This window comes from Nerophis ophidion, linkage group LG11 (genome assembly GCF_033978795.1).
Source record: "Nerophis ophidion isolate RoL-2023_Sa linkage group LG11, RoL_Noph_v1.0, whole genome shotgun sequence".
In the NCBI taxonomy this organism is placed as follows: domain Eukaryota; kingdom Metazoa; phylum Chordata; class Actinopteri; order Syngnathiformes; family Syngnathidae; genus Nerophis; species Nerophis ophidion.
In genome coordinates this window covers 16026745-16045727 of record NC_084621.1, presented here as the reverse complement: position 1 = coordinate 16045727, position 18983 = coordinate 16026745, and the positions used below count along the sequence as shown (strand labels likewise).

The window sequence follows — 18983 nt, the reverse complement described above, 5'->3', positions numbered from 1 at the left end:
TGCATTCAATTGTTTTATACAATTGCAATTGGCAACAAAAAAACAACTTATTTTTAACACTTTTATTAGTGGAGGCCTTTAGTCTGATATATTTCTTCAACTGGCATTGCTCAAAAAATAACAATGAACCAAAACCAAAGTTGTCATGAATTATTGACCTATTTAAAGCTCCAAGTATTTCATTTTGAACATTTTTTTTGTGTGTGTGGGGGGGAAATATTGCAAATATTTTGTGTTTTTCTTATTTAAAAAAAAAGAGTTTTAGCAAAAAGGGCAAAACACATTTAACAAAGTAAAACTTTGGGTCAACGGATGAATTTAAATTTGCTCTATAGATATTTTAGCACTAAATGTAATATATATATATATGATTTGTTTTAACTCTTTATTGACTGGGACCCTTTTGGGTCCTCTGGACTTTTAGCATACACCAAAGTTGAGGGAAGTCTTGATGGTTATTGTCAGAAAAATTGTGAGTAAATTATCAAAAAATACTTTGTATTATATTGTGTTCCGGACAAAAACACAAAAGGCTGAAACCTTCCAAGAAGAATGCTCGTAAATAAAGAAGGATGAGTACGATCTTGGGGCAGAGGTTGGTGCAGGACTGTACAGAGAGTACAGTGGCCATGTATTTCCTCGAATCTGAGTCCAAATTTAATTCTGTCTCTGTTTGATTCTTTGCCTTTTGTCTTGTTTAATAGATGTCATCAGTGTTTGAACCTCCATTTTCATCCATTTTCTACCGCTTATTCCCTTCCGGCGCCTATCTCAGCTACAATCGGGCAGAAGGCGGGGTACACCCTGGACAAGTCGCCACCTCATCGCAGGGCCAACACAGATAGACAGACAACATTCACACTCACATTCACACACTAGGGCCAATTTAGTGTTGCCAATCAACCTATCCCCAGGTGCATGTCTTTGGAAGTGGGAGGAAGCCGGAGTACCCGGAGGGAACCCACGCATTCACGGGGAGAACATGCAAACTCCACACAGAAAGATCCCGAGCCTGGATTTGAACCCAGGACTGCAGGACCTTCGTATTGTGAGGCAGACGCACTAACCCCTCTGCCACCGTGAAGCCCCAGAGGAACTCCTTTAAGTATTTTTATGAACTCTTTTTTTAATCTATTTTATGGGACCCTCTTTGAACAATTTTATGGAAATTTCTTTGAACTCTTCGGGAACTGAAGACAACACTGTTCACGACCCATTTCTCTGAGGGAGCAGATGTGGGAAGGAGGGCGGGATCAAATAAAGAAGGATGAGTATGATCTTGGTGCAGGACTGTACAGAGAGTACAGTGGCCATGTCTCTCCTCCAATCTGAGTCCAAATTTAATTCTGTTTCTGTTTGATTCTTTGCCTTTTGTCTTGTTTAATAGATGTCATCAGTGTTTGAACCTGACAGTTATAATATATATTGTACTGGTTTTAAAGATGAACAATATCGAACGATATAGTGTGTGGCCCTCAGTGGAAAAAGTTTGACACTTCATTAGGGACACCTGTTGTCAAACTATGTTACTAAAAAAAAAAAAAATATCACACACTTTGATCACAGCCTCAAGTCTTTTTCAACATCAGGCCACAAACTCCTGCAAAACGCTCCAAAAAAATAAAGTTTTCACATTGTCATCATAGGGTATTGTGTGGAGAATTTTGAGGACGAACATGAATGTATTTAACTTTGAAAATGAGGCTGTGACATAACATGTGGAAAAAGTGAAGCCGTGTGAGTACTTTCCGGCTGCACCGCATCAAAGGGCTGGCACTCGAGATTTTCTTTGGCCCAACGTTGGCTTATTTTTAGGTCATGCTCTTTTTAAAAAAAAAAATCTGAGTCATCGCAGACATGGATTCTGTGGAATGATACACAGGCAGGACTATTTTTTTTTTGTCCTGTTCAGCTACTCAGACACATCATTTAGATCAGGGGTGCCCATTACGTCCATCGCGAGCTACCAGTCGACCGCGGGGGGTGTGTCAGTCGATCTCCAGCCAGGCTTTTAAACAAAATAGACCTAAAAATTAGTGATCATCAATCTTCACCAAGACGTCACTTAAATGACATCCACGGTACCGGAGGGTCTTGTGAGATGACGCTGGCTGCTGCAAGATCATTATTATGAAAATATGACTGAGAGGAAGGCGAGAAACACTTTTTATTTCAACAGACTCTCGCGCCGTACCTTCCGTCAAAACTCTAAAGGCCGACTGCACATTTCCTATCTTCACAATAAAAGCCCTGCTTCATGCTGCCTGCGCTAACTAAATACAGAGTCTCGGAAAGCTGGCGTGCACAAGCGATCCCTCAGAAAGCTGGCGTGCACATCACTTGTGCACGCCAGCTTTCCGAGACTCGTATTTTGTTAGCGCAGGCAGCATGAAGCAGGGCTTTTATTGTGAAGATAGGAAATGTGCAGTCGGCCTTTAGAGTTTTGACGGAAGGGACGGCGCGAAAGTCTGTTGAAATAAAAAGTGTTTCTCGCCTTCCTCTCTGTCATTTTTTCATAATAATGAACTGGCAGCAGCCAGCGTCATCTCACAAGACCCTCGGGTGCCGTGAATGTCAATCAAGCAAGCTACGGAATTTGCCGCCAATGTTTTTCTTGTAAAGTGTATGGAAGCTGGATGAATTAGATGCCAAAAACCAACCACTTTCATGTGGTATTGTACAGAAAGGACAACTTTTTTTCTCCTCCATTTGAAAATGTGGGCGTTATCATCATTACTGTCTGATTCCAATCAATGCAAGTCATCAGAATCAGGTAATACACCAACTTATATTGTTGTCTTCGTGAAAGAAAGACATCTATATGTGTTACACATGCTTGTATTATCATTAAACACATTTAACTTGTTTACAAAAATGTCTCTTTCATAAATAAATAAATATAAATGATATATATAAATGAGGTAGATCCCCTCGAGTTGGTCAATTGAAAAGTAGCTCGCCTGCAGAAAAAGTGTGGGCACCCCTGATTTAGATGATGTAGACCAGGGGTGTGCACACATTCTGCAAAAATTGCAAAATTGATAGTATTGCAAAAATAAAAATAAAACATTTAAAAAAAAGTGGAATGAGGTGAAATCTAATGAGAAAAAGTGGCAATGTTGACACAAAGCTGCCATGCAGGCAGTTTTTTTTGTTCCTTTTGTCTTTATTTTTTATTTTTTTTCCATTGCTCAAAAAAAAAGGACCAAAAAAATCTATGTTATAATGAATTATTACTTAAAAATATCACTTTAAAATGTTTTATGTGGAAAAAATATTGCATATGTTGTGTGGTGGCCATATAAAAACATCAAAGTTTTGACAAAAGAGCATAAAACAAACAAAATAATAGTTCAAACTTAAAATCGACAGATGATCTTGAAATTTAAGTGTTAAAAGTTGAACAAAAACTAATAAAAAATGCATCACTTTATGAGTGGGGAACCTTTCGGATCTTAAATATATTTAGTAGGATTTTATTTAACTTTTCACTCAAAAATATTAAGTAATTAAAATCAATGGTATCTTGCATTATTGATCTTTGAGGGCTTTAATTGCTAAATAAAGGAACTCTCCTGAAGGAATCAATAAAGTACTATTTATCTATCTAAATCATGGGTGTCAAACTCTGGCCCGCGGGCCAAATTTGGCCCGCCGTGTAATTTAATTTGGCCCTTGAGGCAATATGAAATTAACATTAGAGCTGGCCCGCCGGTATTATAACACCGCATTCACCGCTAATACTCACACTTACCAACCCTCCCGATTTTCCCGGGAGACTCCCAAATTTCAGTGCCCTTGCCGAAAATCACCCGGGGCAACCATTCTCCCGAATTTCTCTCGATTTCCACCCAAACAACATCATTGGGGACGTGCCTTAAAGGCACTGCATTCAACGTCCTCTACAATCGTCTCGTCCGCTTTTTCTCCATACAAACATTGTGTCGGCCCAGTCACATAATATATGCGGACTTTACACACAAACAAGTGAATGCAAGGCATACTTGGTCAACAGCCATACAGGTCACACTGAGGGTGGCCGTATAAACAACTTTAACACTGTTACAAATATTCGACACACAGTGAACCCGCACCAAACAAGAATGACATTTGGGCAGCATAGCTCGAGTGGCCGTGCCAGCAACTTGAGGGTTGCATGTTCGATTCCCGCTTGTGCCATCCCAGTTACTGCCGTTGTGTCCTTGGGCAAGACACTTTACCCACCTGCTCCCAGTGCCACCCACACTGGTTTAAATGTAACTTAGATATTGGGTGTCACTATGTAAAGCGCTTTGAGTCACTAGAGAAAAGAGCTATATAAATATAATTCATTTCAATCAATCAATCAATGTTTATTTATATAGCCCCAAATCACAAATATCTCAAAGGACTGCACAAATCATTACGACTACAACATCCTCGGAAGAACCCACAAAAGGGCAAGGAAAACTCACACCCAGTGGGCAGGGAGAATTCACATCCAGTGGGACGCCAGTGACAATGCTGACTATGAGAAACCTTGGAGAGGACCTCAGATGTGGGCAACCCCCCCCCCCCCCTCTAGGGGACCAAAAGCAATGGATGTCGAGCGGGTCTAACATGATACTGTGAAAGCTCAATCCATAGTGGCTCCAACACAGCCGCGAGAGTTCAGTTCAAGCGGATCCAAGACAGCAGCGAGAGTCCCGTCCACAGGAAACCATCCCAAGCGGAGTCGGATCAGTAGCGTAGAGATGTCCCCAACCGATACACAGGCGAGCGGTCCATCCTGGGTCTCGACTCTGGACAGCCAGTACTTCATCCATGGTCATCGGACGGGACCCCCTCCACAAGGGAGGGGGGGGACATAGGAGAAAGAAAAGAAGCGGCAGATCAACTGGTCTAAAAAGGAGGTCTATTTAAAGGCTAGAGTATACAGATGAGTTTTAAGGTGAGACTTAAATGCTTCTACTGAGGTAGCATCTCGAACTGTCACCGGGAGGGCATTCCAGAGTACTGGAGCCCCAACGGAAAACGCTCTATAGCCCGCAGACTTTTTTTGGGCTCTAGGAATCACTAATAAGCCGGATTCTTTTGAACGCAGATTTCTTGCCGGGACATACGGTACAATACAATCGGCAAGATAGGCTGGAGCTAAACCGTGTAGTATTTTATACGTAAGTAGTAAAACCTTGAAGTCACATCTTAAGTGCACAGGAAGCCAGTGCAGGTGAGCCAGTATAGGTATATATATATGTATATATGTATATAAAGGTATATACAGTACAGGCGTAATGTGATCAAACCTTCTTGTTCTTGTCAAAAGTCTAGCAGCCGCATTTTGTACCAACTGTAATCTTTTAATGCTAGACATGGGGAGACCCGAAAATAATACGTTACAGTAATCGAGACGAGACGTAACAAACGCATGGATAATGATCTCAGCGTCTTTAGTGGACAGAATGGAGCGAATTTTAGCGATATTACGGAGATGAAAGAAGGCCGTTTTAGTAACGCTTTTAATGTGTGACTCAAAGGAGAGAGTTGGGTCGAAGATAATACCCAGATTCTTTACCGAGTCGCCTTGTTTAATTGTTTGGTTGTCAAATGTTAGAGTTGTATTATTAAATAGAGGTCGGTGTCTAGCAGGACCGATAATCAGCATTTCCGTTTCTTTGGCGTTGAGTTGCAAAAAGTTGGCGGACATCCATTGTTTAATTTCATTAAGACACGCCTCCAGCTGACTACAATCCGGCGTGTTGGTCAGCTTTAGGGGCATGTAGAGTTGGGTGTCATCAGCAAATGTGACAATAAAATGATAATGTTTCTGTCTGGCTTGCCACTGACAGTTTGTTTGTGTTTTAGTTTTTCCTCCTGTGTGTTTAGTATTTCCTGTCCTTAGTTCCTGTTTGTCTTCCTGGGTGCTTTGTTTCCCCTCAGCTGCGGCTGATTGGCACCAGGCCACACCTGGTGTCAATCAGCCCGCCCCTATTTGTACCTGTTTTGTCTTCCAGTCAGTGCTGGATTATTGTCATGTCGATGTCGCTCTTGTCGTTTCTACCTGTCGTGTCGTGTTTTGTCAACGCAGCGTTGCGGTAAGCTTTATTTGATTGCGGTTTTTAGCGTACTGCCTTTTGTTCCCTGCTTCCAAGTTTTTTTTTCATATTTCATGTAAGACTTCTGTTTACTGCTCGAGACCTGCTAGCTTCCACGCTAGGCCTTTTTGTTTTCGCTTGCTTCCATGCTAAGCTTGTGAGGACTGTTCTTCGGCATGGTAAGGCCGGTGTTGTTTTCCCGAGGATGCGACGAAGCAGAACACAGCAAAGGTGAGATATAAAGGTATTTAATTTAATAATAAAAGGCTAGGAACAAAAACACTGGTGTAAAGAGAAAGCAGACAAAAGACGCTAGCGTGAAAGCTAGGATAAAACACTAGAAAACCAAAACTTGGCTCGAGAGCACAAACGAGAAAACAAATCATCAGTACGAAAACTGAAATAAACAAGTGGCATAGCATGAGAGCTAGCGAGAAAATACATACAGTAGAAGGATGAGAGTCGTCACGGTTGCACGTAGGCCAATTAGGATCCGAGAATGAGTGAACAGAAAAGGCGAGCTTAAATAAGGAAGTAATCAACAGTGACAGGTGTGCAGGGACCGTGATTGTAGCAGGTGAACTAATGAGCTACCATGGTGACGGACTAAACAGGAAATAAAGACGACAAACAGGGTGATACAAAAATGCAACAATAAACCATAATATGGGAAGATCGGAGTACGGATCTTAACAAAGCTCCCTTTATTTTCTAGTTCCCATGCTAGCTCTTTTTGTTTGTTATCCGCCCACGTGCGCGCTTTTTATTTTTTATTTTTTTACCCTTTCTTTGTTTTTATATTAGTGTTTTTTAATTGAATCATGTTTTCCTGTTCAATGCCTGCCTCCGTCTCTGCATCTTGGGGTTCGTCAAAAAACAAACCGTGGATGTCAAAAAAACGGAAATGCTGATTATCGGTCCTGCTAGACACCGACCTCTATTTAATAATACAACTTTAACATTTGACAACCAAATAATAAAACTACGTGACTCGGTAAAAAATCTGGGTATTATCTTCCACCCAACACTCTCCTTTGAGTCACACATTAAAAGCGTTACTAAAACAGCCTTCTTTCATCTCCGTAATATCGCTAAAATTCGCTCCATTTTGTCCACTAAAGACGCCGAGATCATTTTCCATGCGTTTGTTACGTCTCGTCTCGATTACTGTAACGTATTATTTTTGGTTCTCCCCATGTCTAGCATTAAAAGATTACAGTTGGTACAAAATGCGGCTGCTAGAATTTTGACAAGAACAAGAAAGTTTGATCATATTACGCCTGTACTGGCTCACCTCCACTGGCTTCCTGTGCACTTAAGATGTGACTTAAGGTTTTACTACTTACGTATAAAATACTACACGGTCTAGCTCCAGCCTATCTTGCCGATTGTATTGTACCGTATGTCCCGGCAAGAAATCTGCGTTCAAAAGACTCCGGCTTATTAGTGATTCCTAAAGCCCAAAAAACATCTGCGGGCTATAGAGCGTTTTCCGTTCGGGCTCCATTACTCTGGAATGCCCTCCCGGTAACAGTTCGAGATGCTACCTCGGTAGAAGCATTTAAGTCTCATCTTAAAACTCATTTGTATACTCTAGCCTTTAAATAGACCTCCTTTCTAGACCAGTTGATCTGCCGCTTCTTTTCTTTTTTCTCCTATATCCCCCCCTCCCTTGTGGAGGGGGTCCGGTCCGATGACCATGGATGAAGTACTGGCTGTCCAGAGTCGAGACCCAGGATGGACCGCTCGTCGGGACCCAGGATGGAATGCTTGCCTGTGTATCGGTTGGGGACATCTCTACGCTGCTGATCCGCCTCCGCTTGGGATGGTTTCCTCTGCTGCTGTCTTGGATCCGCTTTGAACTGAACTCTCGTGGCTGTGTTGGAGCCACTATGGATTGAACTTTCACAGTATCATGTTAGACCCGCTCGACATCCATTGCTTTCGGTCCCCTAGAGGGGGGGGGGGGGGGGGGGGGGGGTTGCCCACATCTGAGGTCCTCTCCAAGGTTTCTCATAGTCAGCATTGTCACTGGCGTCCCACTGGATGTGAATTCTCCCTGCCCACTGGGTGTGAGTTTTCCTTGCCCTTTTGTGGGTTCTTCCGAGGATGTCGTAGTCGTAATGGTTTGTACAGTCCTTTGAGCCATTTGTGATTTAGGGCTATATAAATAAACATTGATTGATTGATTGATACTTAGCAAACTCATCACACAGGCTGGACGAGTAATGATTGCGGGCCTAACCCGGCCCGTGGGCCGTACGTTTGACACCCCTTCATTGTATACATTGTCCCGAGTTTGTTTCCTCAGATCCTCCTTGAAAGAAATTATTCTTTCCTCTGTGCATAGTCTCAACTCATTTACAAAGAGTTGAGAATTAATAATCAAAATAAGAACAAAACCAGTACAAAAAAGGTGGGGCGGCTTTTATTTTTTCATTTCCTGGGGGGTGACGTCGGCCGGCGCAGTCCCCGCCTCTTCCGGTGCGTGTCACGGCCAACTTGACCATATTTAGCAGGCTGCTGGCGGAGGAAGCCCCGCACACTTCATCTGTCAGCCCGGCGCCTCCAAACTCTCCTTTTCACGGATACTTTGCACTCTTGACAGCTACATTTATTTCCCACCTGGACTTACAACCGGGCTACGAGCTCCCAGGACGACGCCGTTGAGGAAACAACTTTTGTATATTTTTGTTCGAGAATTTTAAAGTAGCGAGCTAGCCGGCTAACGTTAGCTGATGCTAACACGACATAGTCTTTATAATAGCGGGGGAAAATCACATTAAAAGCTTCACTTCCGCTCGGCTCGGACGCGGCGTGATGGCCTCCTGACAGCAGCTCTCGCCCGGACTGGACACTTTTTCACCCCCGCTTCCCTTTCGGAAGCCTCGCTAGCTCGCCGGCTAGTTTAGCTTCACCGAGAGGCGCCGCCTTCGCTTGCTGACTCGCCGGGTCAAGTGACGCCAGCTCGGGACACGTCGGCGTGTCAACAACACCCGCTTGGAGGGCAGGGGAGGGGAGGGAGGCCTGCGGGCTGACAGCGCCCGGGCGAGGCCACTCGACGTCGGGGGAGAGCCAATCGAGGGAGACACCGGGCTGAAGGGAGGAGGAGGAGGACCGGACGTTTGGCGACTGTGATCCGGGAAGTAATCCGGGCTGCGACCTCATGAATGGAAATCGGAACTACAGGTGAGTGTCCATGTTTTGGTTGCTTTTGTCTTGAATCGGAAGGACAGGTGAGTCTTGATGTTTTTGTCTTGAAATCAGAACAACAGGTGAGTGTCCATGTGTTTGTATTGAAATTGGAACGACAGGTGAGTCTTCATGTTTTTAGTTGTTGATGTCTTGAAATCGGAACGACAGGTGAGTGAGTCTCCATGTTTTTGTCTTGAATCGCAACGACAGGTGAGTCTTCATGTTCTTGTCTTGGAATCGGAACGACAGGTGAGTGTCCATGTTTTTGTCTTGAAATCAGAACAACAGGTGAGTGTCCATGTGTTTGTATTGAAATTGGAACGACAGGTGAGTCTTCATGTTTTTAGTTGTTGATGTCTTGAAATCGGAACGACAGGTGAGTGAGTATCCATGTTTTTTTCTTGAATCGCAACGACAGGTGAGTCTTCATGTTCTTGTCTTGGAATCGGAACGACAGGTGAGTGCCCATGTTTTTGTCTTGAAATTGGAACGACAGGTGAGTGTCCATGTTTTTGTCTTGAAATCGGAATGACAGGTGAGTCCATGTTTTAGTTTAGGAATCGGAATTACAAGTGAGTCTCCATGTTTTTGTTGCTTTTGTCTTGAATCAGAATACCAGGTGAGTCTTCATGTTTTTGTCTTAAAATTGGAACGACAAGTGAGTGTCCATGTTTTTGTCTTGAAATTGGAATGACAGGTGAGTCCATGTTTTTGTCTTGAAATCGGTACAACAGGGGAGTCTTCATGTTTTTGTCTTGAAATTGGAACGACAAGTGAGTGTCCATGTTTTGGTCTTGAAATCGGAACGGCAGGTGAGTGTCCATGTTTTTGTCTTGAAATCGGTACGACAGGGGATTGTCCATGTTTTTGTCTTGAAATCGGAATGACAGGTGAGTCTCCATGTTTTTGCTGCTTTTGTCTTGAATCGGAACGACAGGGGAGTGTTCATGTTTTTGTCTTGAAATCGGTACGACAGGTGAGTCTTCATGTTTTTGTCTTGAAATCGGAACGGCAGGTGAGTGTCCATGTTTTTGTCTTGAAATCGGAACGGCAGGTGAGTGTCCATGTTTTTGTCTTGAAATCGGTACGACAGGTGATTGTCCATGTTTTTGTCTTGAAATCGGAATGACAGGTGAGTCTCCATGTTTTTGTTGCTTTTGTCTTGAAATTGGAACGACAGGGGAGTGTTCATGTTTTTGTCTTGAAATTGGAACGATAGGGGAGTGTTCATGTTTTTGTCTTGAAATTGGAACGACAGGGGAGTGTTCATGTTTTTGTCTTGAAATCGGTACGACAGGTGATTGTCCATGTTTTTGTCTTGAAATCGGAGCTACTGGTGAGTCCATGTTTTTGTCTTCAAATCGGAACGACAGGTGAGTCTCCATGTTTTTGTTTTGAAATCGGAATAACAGGTGAGTCTCCATGTTTTTGTCTTGAAATCGGAACGACGGGTGAGTCTCCATGTTTTTGTCTTGAAATCGGAACGACGGGTGAGTCTTCATGTTTTTGTCTTGAAATCGGAACGACGGGTGAGTTTCCATGTTTTTGTCTTGAAATCGGAACGACGGGTGAGTCTCCATGTTTTTGTCTTGAAATCGGAACGACGGGTGAGTCTCCATGTTTTTGTCTTGAAATCGGAACGACAGGTGAGTCTCCATGTTTTTTAGTTGTCTTGAAATCGGAACTACAGGTGAGTCTCCATGTTTTTTAGTTGTCTTGAAATCGGAGCTACTGGTGAGTCTCTATGTATTGTCTTGAAATTTGATTGATTGAGACTTTTATTAGTAGATTGCACAGTACAGTACATATTTCGTACAATTGACCACTAAATGGAAACACTCCAATAAGAGTTTCAACTTGTTTAAGTCAGGGTCCATGATAATCAGTTCATGGTCACAAAAAACATTTCTATCTCTTCAGGATGAATGAGGCTGTTTACTGTAGTCAAGGAGACTCCTTATCTCTACCAAACATGACTCACACATAAAGTAGAGGCTTTTGTCATGCCAAGTTGTAACTTTAAAATAAAATAATATTATTATTACATGGCAAAAACATTTTTTCCTTGATATTCTAAGTAATAATGCATATACAGTGGTGGTCAAAAGTGTGCATACACTTGTAAAGAACATCATGTCATGGCTGTCTTGAGTTTCCAGTCATTTCTACAACTCTCATCTTTTGGTGATAGAGTGATTGTAGCACACACTTGTTGGTCACATAAGACATTCATGAAGTTTGGTTCTTTAATGAATTTATTATGGCTCTACTGAAAATGTGAGCAAATCTGCTGGGTCAAAAGCTGTGCCTTTTAGTAATATCTGGATATTTTTAGGCCGTGCCACGATACATGATATATATCTGGATATTTTGCTTTAGCCTTGAATGAACACTTGATGCATATAATCACAGCAGTATGATGATTCCATGTGTCTACGTTAAAATATTCTTCTTCATACTGCATTAATATATTCTCATTTTAAACTTTCATGCAGAAAGGGAAATCACAACTAAAAGTGTATTTATTAAACAGTTACCAAGCAGTGGCACACACATTCATGTCATTTCAAAACAGAAAGTGCAAGGTTGTCAGAGACATTGTAAAACAAGCTGTTAGTGGACTTTTGTGCATGATGTCACTAAGATGACATATCAAAACAACACTCAATTAAAGTGCACTTTTTGTACAGAACACCACTACAATATTTTAAAACAAATAAAGTGCACTTTTGTGAATGATGTCACACAAGATATTTCAATAAGTGTAAAAATAAAAATTAGCTGCATCATAGGAAATTCAATAGTGTATGTTCTTTGCTATGTGATAGATTCCAGCGGACGTTATCTCCTTCTGTTGTTGACTATTTGTTTCATACAGTGTTGATGTGGAAATGGTTAGGTGTGGCACTGGCCGAGATGTTGACATGCGGAGTTTCAAGCACTCTTCATTCTCTAGTGGGTGACTTTTCAAATGGTGCTACAAATTTGCAATGGTGCTACTTTTTGTAGCAACGCTTTTGCCGCATACTTGCAAAACATGAATATCACGATATAGTCTTTTTATATCGCATAGAGACAAAGCCGCGATATATCCAGTTAGGGCTGGGCGATATTGCCTTTTTTTAATATCTCAATATTTTTAGGCGATATAGGATTTATATTACGATATTTTGCCTTGGCCTTGAATGTACACTTGATGCATATAATCACAGCAGTATGATAATTATATGTGTCTACATTAAAACATTCTTCTTCATACTGCATTCATATATGCTACTTTTAAACTTTCATGCAGAGAGGGAAATCACAACTAAGTCAATTGACCAAAAGTGTATTTATTAAAATTATTAAGCAATGGCACAAACATTCAAGTCATTTCCAAAACAGAAAGTGCAAGATGGTCAGAGACATTTTAAGTGTCAAATAAAAATGAGCTGCATAATAAGAAATCAAATAGTATTCGTCCTTCACTATGTGGTAGGTAACTAAGGTTATGAAATTCTCTTCATTCTCTAGCGAGTGACTTTTCAAATGATGCTACATATTAGCAGTAATGCTACTTTTTATAGCAACACTTGAAGCCGAACCACCGTCAGACGATGGACCCCCTGCTGTCTTTATTGGGAATTAATTCTTCCTTCATTTGTTACCAGATCTGCACCTTCTTTCTCTCGTACAGCTAGGTTAGCAGCTAACGTAGCCCAGTATGCTACCTCTCTGCTCTGCGAGGGCGGACATGTATGTGACGTGACAGTATGTGACGTATGTAAGAATGTGCGCCTGCTTGTCTGTGAGAAGGAGAGATAGGAAAGAGTGAGAAGAGCCTGAAGTGTAATGCCCGCAGCTAAAAGCAACTGCGTGAGAACGTATACTCGAATATTACGATATAGTCATTTTCTATATCGCACAGAGACAAACCGGCGATGTATCGTATATATCAATATATCGCCCAGCCCTATATCCAGTATATTCCTAGCGTGACCTCTGTCAGTCATCCAGAATCTTTGTCTCTGTAGGCGGAGGTGTGATGGATAGATTACACACACAGAGCCTGGCTAGTCTAAGCACCGCAAAGTAGCACCATCCATCCATCTTATTCCGCTTATCCGAGGTCGGGTCGCGGGGGCAGCAGCCTAAGCAGAGAAGCCCAGACTTCCCTCTCCCCATCCACTTCGTCCAGCTCCTCCCGGGGGATCCCGAGGCGTTCCCAGGCCAGCCGGGAGACATAGTCTTCCAAACGTGTCCTGGGTCTTCGCCGTGGCCTCCTACAGGTCGGACGTGCCCTAACCCCCTCCTTAGGGAGGGGTTCGGGTGGCATCTTGACCAGATGCCCGAACCACCTCATCTGGCTTTTCTCCATGTGGATGAGCAGCGGCTTTACTTTGAGCTCCCTCCAGATGGCAGAGCTTCTCACCCTATCTCTAAGGGAGGCTTGTACGTGATCTTGTCCTTTCGGTCATAACCCAAAACTCATGACCAAAGGTGACGATGGGAACGTAGCTTTGCCTTCCGGCTCAGCTTTTTCTTCACCACAAAGGATCGATACAGTAATACCAATAAGAAGGAAAAAGATGATTGCATAGCCAAATGTAGCTGCAATATGTCCACTTCAAACTGAGATAGGCCTATCAACACCATATTGCTGATCAGATTTATTGTCATGCTTGATCAGGCAGGCTTACAACACCATCTACTGAACAAAGTTGGAAAGACAAGCGACTCAGACGGTCCCATTATAACGTACTTTTTGGCCAGGGAAAACACACTCAGTCTAAAATAACAAAAACAAAAATATACCATACAACATTTAAATTATTGTGATTAAATATGATTATTGCCAAGACACTGTACTGTGAATTTGTGTAACAATGTTCACCATGCTTGAATTTTCGTCTTAATTATCCAGTTGTCAGGTCACGGGCCAAGACATTAGGTACACTTGCTCAATCAAATGAGATCCTCTAAGAAAAAATGTTTCCACCTCAAATACTACTCTGAATAGTGTCATTAGTCAATTAAATTGTAATAAGTACAGCTCTGCATAACGCTGTATCCTTTTTAACATTCAAGAAAACGAAAAAAGTTAAATCCTTATTTAAACGATTAACTTTTTGGACCGACTGGAAATATTTGATACTTAAAAATACAATTTAATAATAATGCATTCAAATTGATCATTAACACACACATTATTGACATACCGTATTTCTTTGAATTGCCGCCGGGGCGCTAATGAATTTAAAACCTCTTCTCACTCGGCACTTACCAAAGGCATGCGGTAGATTTAGGCCTGCGCTTATAAATTTGAGTGTGATGTAAGGATACCCTCATGAAAAGCACATTTAATTAAAAATACGTTATGGTCTATTTTTACTTATAAATAAGTCCGTGCGCAGCTCCTTCTGATCAAAAGCACCGATAACTTGTTTATAGAAGTCTTCCTTATCTTTCTTCAGTTTTAAAAGTCTCTCTGTCTCGATGGAGATCTTCCTTTATTACCTCCTGCTTCCATTGAAAGTTCAGTTTAGAAAACTGTTTTATTTTAGATATGTAATCCTCCATGTTAAAAGTGCGAGCGAGAGGAAAAAATAAATGATCGCTGCTCACTCTTGCTGCTTGTTGTCATTTCTTCTGCAGCCGAGTAGTCGCAAGAAGGATCACTAGCGCCCTCTACCACCAGGAGGCAGGAGTCATTTAATGACTCATATTTGACACACGCAGCTATGGTATATTAATAAAACATAGCTGCTTACTGTTCTTTTTAGCATATTCAATAGCTTGGACCTTAAATCCTACTGAATAGCTCTTAATCTTCTTCCCGTTATGCGATTTCAAATGATTGAAATCAGCCTCCTCCATTTTGAAAATGATGACAGGTGAAGTGTCACCCGTGAAGAGTTTGACCCGGCGGAAATTCTAGGCATGAGCTAATAAAAATAATACTTTGCGAAACGAGTTTAACCCGGCGTTAATCCTGACCCGGCAGTAATTCTAGGCAGGCGCATACTATATACCCGGCGGCAATTCAAGGAAATACGGTACATTAAATCAGGACCACAATATGTTAAACACTTTAACCTACAAAACAAAAATGAATAAAACGATTCGTGCTGATTATTTTTATTTTGTAAGAAAGTCAGCATTAATGAATACAATGAGCACCCTTTTTTAAAGTAGAGTTTTAAGCATGATACTGATAAAGTATGTTTCCCGAGGTCACACGCGTCCCCCAGCGAGCGCCACGCCCCCCAGTATTTGAGAAGTGACGATCTGGTGGAAAAGGCGAAAGTCGTAGGAAATGCCGTCCTTTATAAACACAATGTGTCCATGGGGCCTGATAGCACATACGTCACAAACCTGGCGACCACCGTTTTAGAGTATTTCAATTAAAGCTCTACAAAGGAAGACTGCCTACTAGCAGTTTTAATGATTTAAATGTGTTAATATTCATATTCGCTCCCACCTGCTGCATCGTCATAAGGCACCTGTATTTGTGCAGTTTGCAGCACCCTGTGATGAGTGGCAGTTAAACGCTTCAACCGCCTGGCTTTGTCTCAGCTGTAACGGAAGCTTTCTACCTATGTGACCATAAAATTTGATCCTGACCCCACAACCCTCCCGTTCCTCTACCACTCTCATTAGTGTCTGGATACTTCCCACAGTCTGTAACATGAGGGACCAGGAGGTGTTTCCCCAGTAACCAAGCACTTTTATCACCCAACACACTTTCAACATGTATGTGCCTGTTTGGGAGCTCTCTATTTTTTGTTTTGAAAATGTACAGTGTAGATGAAGGGTGCCCACACTTTTTCTTCAGGCGAGCTACTTTAAATTTTGGTTCGGTACGTACCTCGGTTTAGAGGTCACGGTTCGGTTCATATTCCGTACAGTAAGAAAACAACAAAATATACATTTTTTGGTTATTTATTTACCAAATTTGTAAACAATGGCATAACATACATATACACACAGGGTCCATTGCCAGGGTTAATGTGGTCAACATATATAAAATAAAAACTAAATAAGATAAGGCTCAGAATGGTTCCTTAACAAAACCTTTCTACATATAAAGTGCTTTTTTTGATTGATTGATTGAGACATTTATCAGTAGATTGCACAGTACAGTACATATTCCGTACAATTGACCAGTGAATACTAACACCCCAATACGTTTTTCAACTTATTTAAGTCAGGGTCCACGTTCATCAATACCGCCCGCTGTTTTTTGTGGACATGTTCCATAAATATCGATGTTAAAGATTTATTTTTTTGTGAAGAAATGTTTAGAATGAAGTTGATGAATCCAGATGGATCTCTATTACAATCCCCAAAGAGGGCACTTTAAGTTGATGATTACTTCTATGTGTATAAATCTGTATTTATAATTGAGTCACTTGTTTATTTTTCAACAAGTTTTTAGTTATTTTTATATCTTTCTTTCCAAATAGTTCAAGAAATACCACTACAAATGAGCAATATTTTGCACTGTTGTACAATTTAATAAACCAGAAACTGATGACATAGTGCTGTATTTTACTTCTTTATCTCTATTTTTCGACCAAAAATTCTTTGCTCTGATTAGAAGGTACTTGAATTAAAACATTTTTCACGGGGGGTACATCACTGAAAAAAGGTTGCGAACCACTGCGCTAGACAATGAAGAGTGCTTGAAACTCCGCATGTCAACATCTCCGGCCGGTGCCACAGAAATAGTCCACAACAAAAGTAGATAACGTCCGCAGGAACCTACCACATAGCGAAGGACATACACCAGGGGTGTCAAACTCAAATACAGGGTGGGCCAAAATTTAAACCTGAATAAAGCCGCGGGCCAAGGTTGAACAAATTAACCTTTTAATAGAGACCCAAACAAGTTTTGCATTGAGTATTGAACAAGCAAGGCTTATATACGGTAACTTTATAGTGACATGCAAAATCGAGCTTCAAATAATAATAATAATAATATAAAAATATCAATGGCTTTTCAAATAAAATTTAAATACAAATGTAATGCCTCTTTTCTATTTGCAGCCTTCTGAGGTAAATATGAAAATATATTGTAGCGTCCCGAAAGAGTTAGTGCTGCAACGGATTCTGGGTATTTGTTTTGTTGTGTTTATGTTATGTTACGGTGCAGATGTTCTCCCGAAATTATGTTTGTCATTCTTGTTTGGTGTGAGTTCACAGTGTGGCGCATATTTGTAACAGTTGTAAAGTTGTTTATACGGCCACCCTCAGTGTGACCTGTATGGCTGTTGACAAAGTATGCGTTGCATTCACTTATGTGTGTGTAATAGCCGCATATATTATGCGATTGGGCCTGCACGCTGTTTGTATGGAGGAAATGCGGATGTGACGACAGGTTGAAGAGAATGCTAAAGGCAGTGCCTTTAAGGCACGCCCTCAATATTGTTGTCCGGGTGAAAATCTGGAGAATGCTTGCCCCGGGACATTTTTGGGAGGGGCACTGAACTTCGGGAGGATTGGCAAGTGTGAGCAATTGTGGTGTTACAGCTGCACCGTTGCTGTGTAATAACGGCGGGCCAGCTGTAATGTTAATTTGATATTGCCTCAAGGGCCAAATTAAATTACACGGCAGGCCAAATTTGGCCCGCGAGCCAGAGTTTGACACCCATGACATACACTATTGGATTTCCTATTATGCAGCTCATTTTTATTTGACACTTATTGAAATATCTTGTGTGACATCATGCACAAAAGTGCACTTTTTGTTTTAAAATATTGTAGTGGCGTTCTGTACAAAATAAGCAATTTAATTCAGTGTTTCGATATGTCATCTTATGAGCATATATTAATGCAGTATGAAGAAGAATAGAATAGAACATAGAATCATCGTACTGCTGTGATTATATGCATCAAGTGTTCATTCAAGGCTAAGGCAAAATATCCAGATATATATGGTGTATCGTGACATGGCCTAAAAATATCGAGATATTAATAAAAGGCCGTATCGCCCAGCCCTACTGGAAATTGCTTTTTGGCTTGTGCCGCCAAACACCCCTGTCACCTTACATGCCATGTTGCATTCACACTCAGTGCCGTTACAAACTGTCATGATAGTATATCTATTCATTCATTATTGCCCATGTTGTGTTTACTAGCAAGTCACTTTCTGATCTCAGTGTGGCGGCGAATGATTATGGAAGTCGCTGACTTGCAGAGTAGCGTGAGAACTTAGAAATGACCGTGGAACTCGCCAGCTTTGAAAGCCGACACTCCTCTGCACTGCATTTGTCCCGGCAGCCGCACAGAGGCCACGCTGTTGGCCACATTAACACTTGCTGCCATGTAATGAGGGCAGGAATGAAATAAATCAAATCCATTTTGATTCACCAGTACAGTGGCATGCATGCTCCTTGCACTGCTTGAACTTGACATGATGGAGTCTGCGACGTTGCACTGTCGTGGTCTCCACCAAGCATTTATGCACAAGTACTTTCTGTGATATCCACTTGTATTTTCAATCTTTTCCCATTTTGGGCCTGAAATATCTTAAGTACCCATTTGGATATTTACTGTTGTCAAGGGAAAAAAAATGTCAAAGGACATTTGTGACGCCCCCTTTGGGTTGTGTTCAGAAGGGTTTGGAATAAGAAATGAACATGGACAAACCCCGTTTCCATATGAGTTGGGAAATTGTGTGAGATGTAAATATAAACGGAATACAATGATTTGCAAATAATTTTCAACCCA

General features: G+C 41.5%; 1 protein-coding gene across 6 annotated transcripts in view; it reads left to right on the top strand.

Moving 5' to 3' along the window:
* Positions 1 to 8573: 8573 nt before the first annotated feature.
* The window catches only part of ago3a (argonaute RISC catalytic component 3a), an 86966-nt gene continuing 76556 nt past the window's right edge, over positions 8574 to 18983 (top strand). For 5 of the 6 annotated variants that reach the window (XM_061915161.1, XM_061915160.1, XM_061915159.1 and 2 more), the window contains exon 1: positions 8574 to 9263. In XM_061915161.1, coding sequence (XP_061771145.1) covers positions 9245 to 9263 — 19 coding nt within the window. In that variant the 5' untranslated portion in view covers positions 8574 to 9244. Of the gene's footprint in view, positions 9264 to 10949; positions 10960 to 18983 lie in introns of those variants that run through there. The other variant, XM_061915157.1, reaches the window with a different exon arrangement.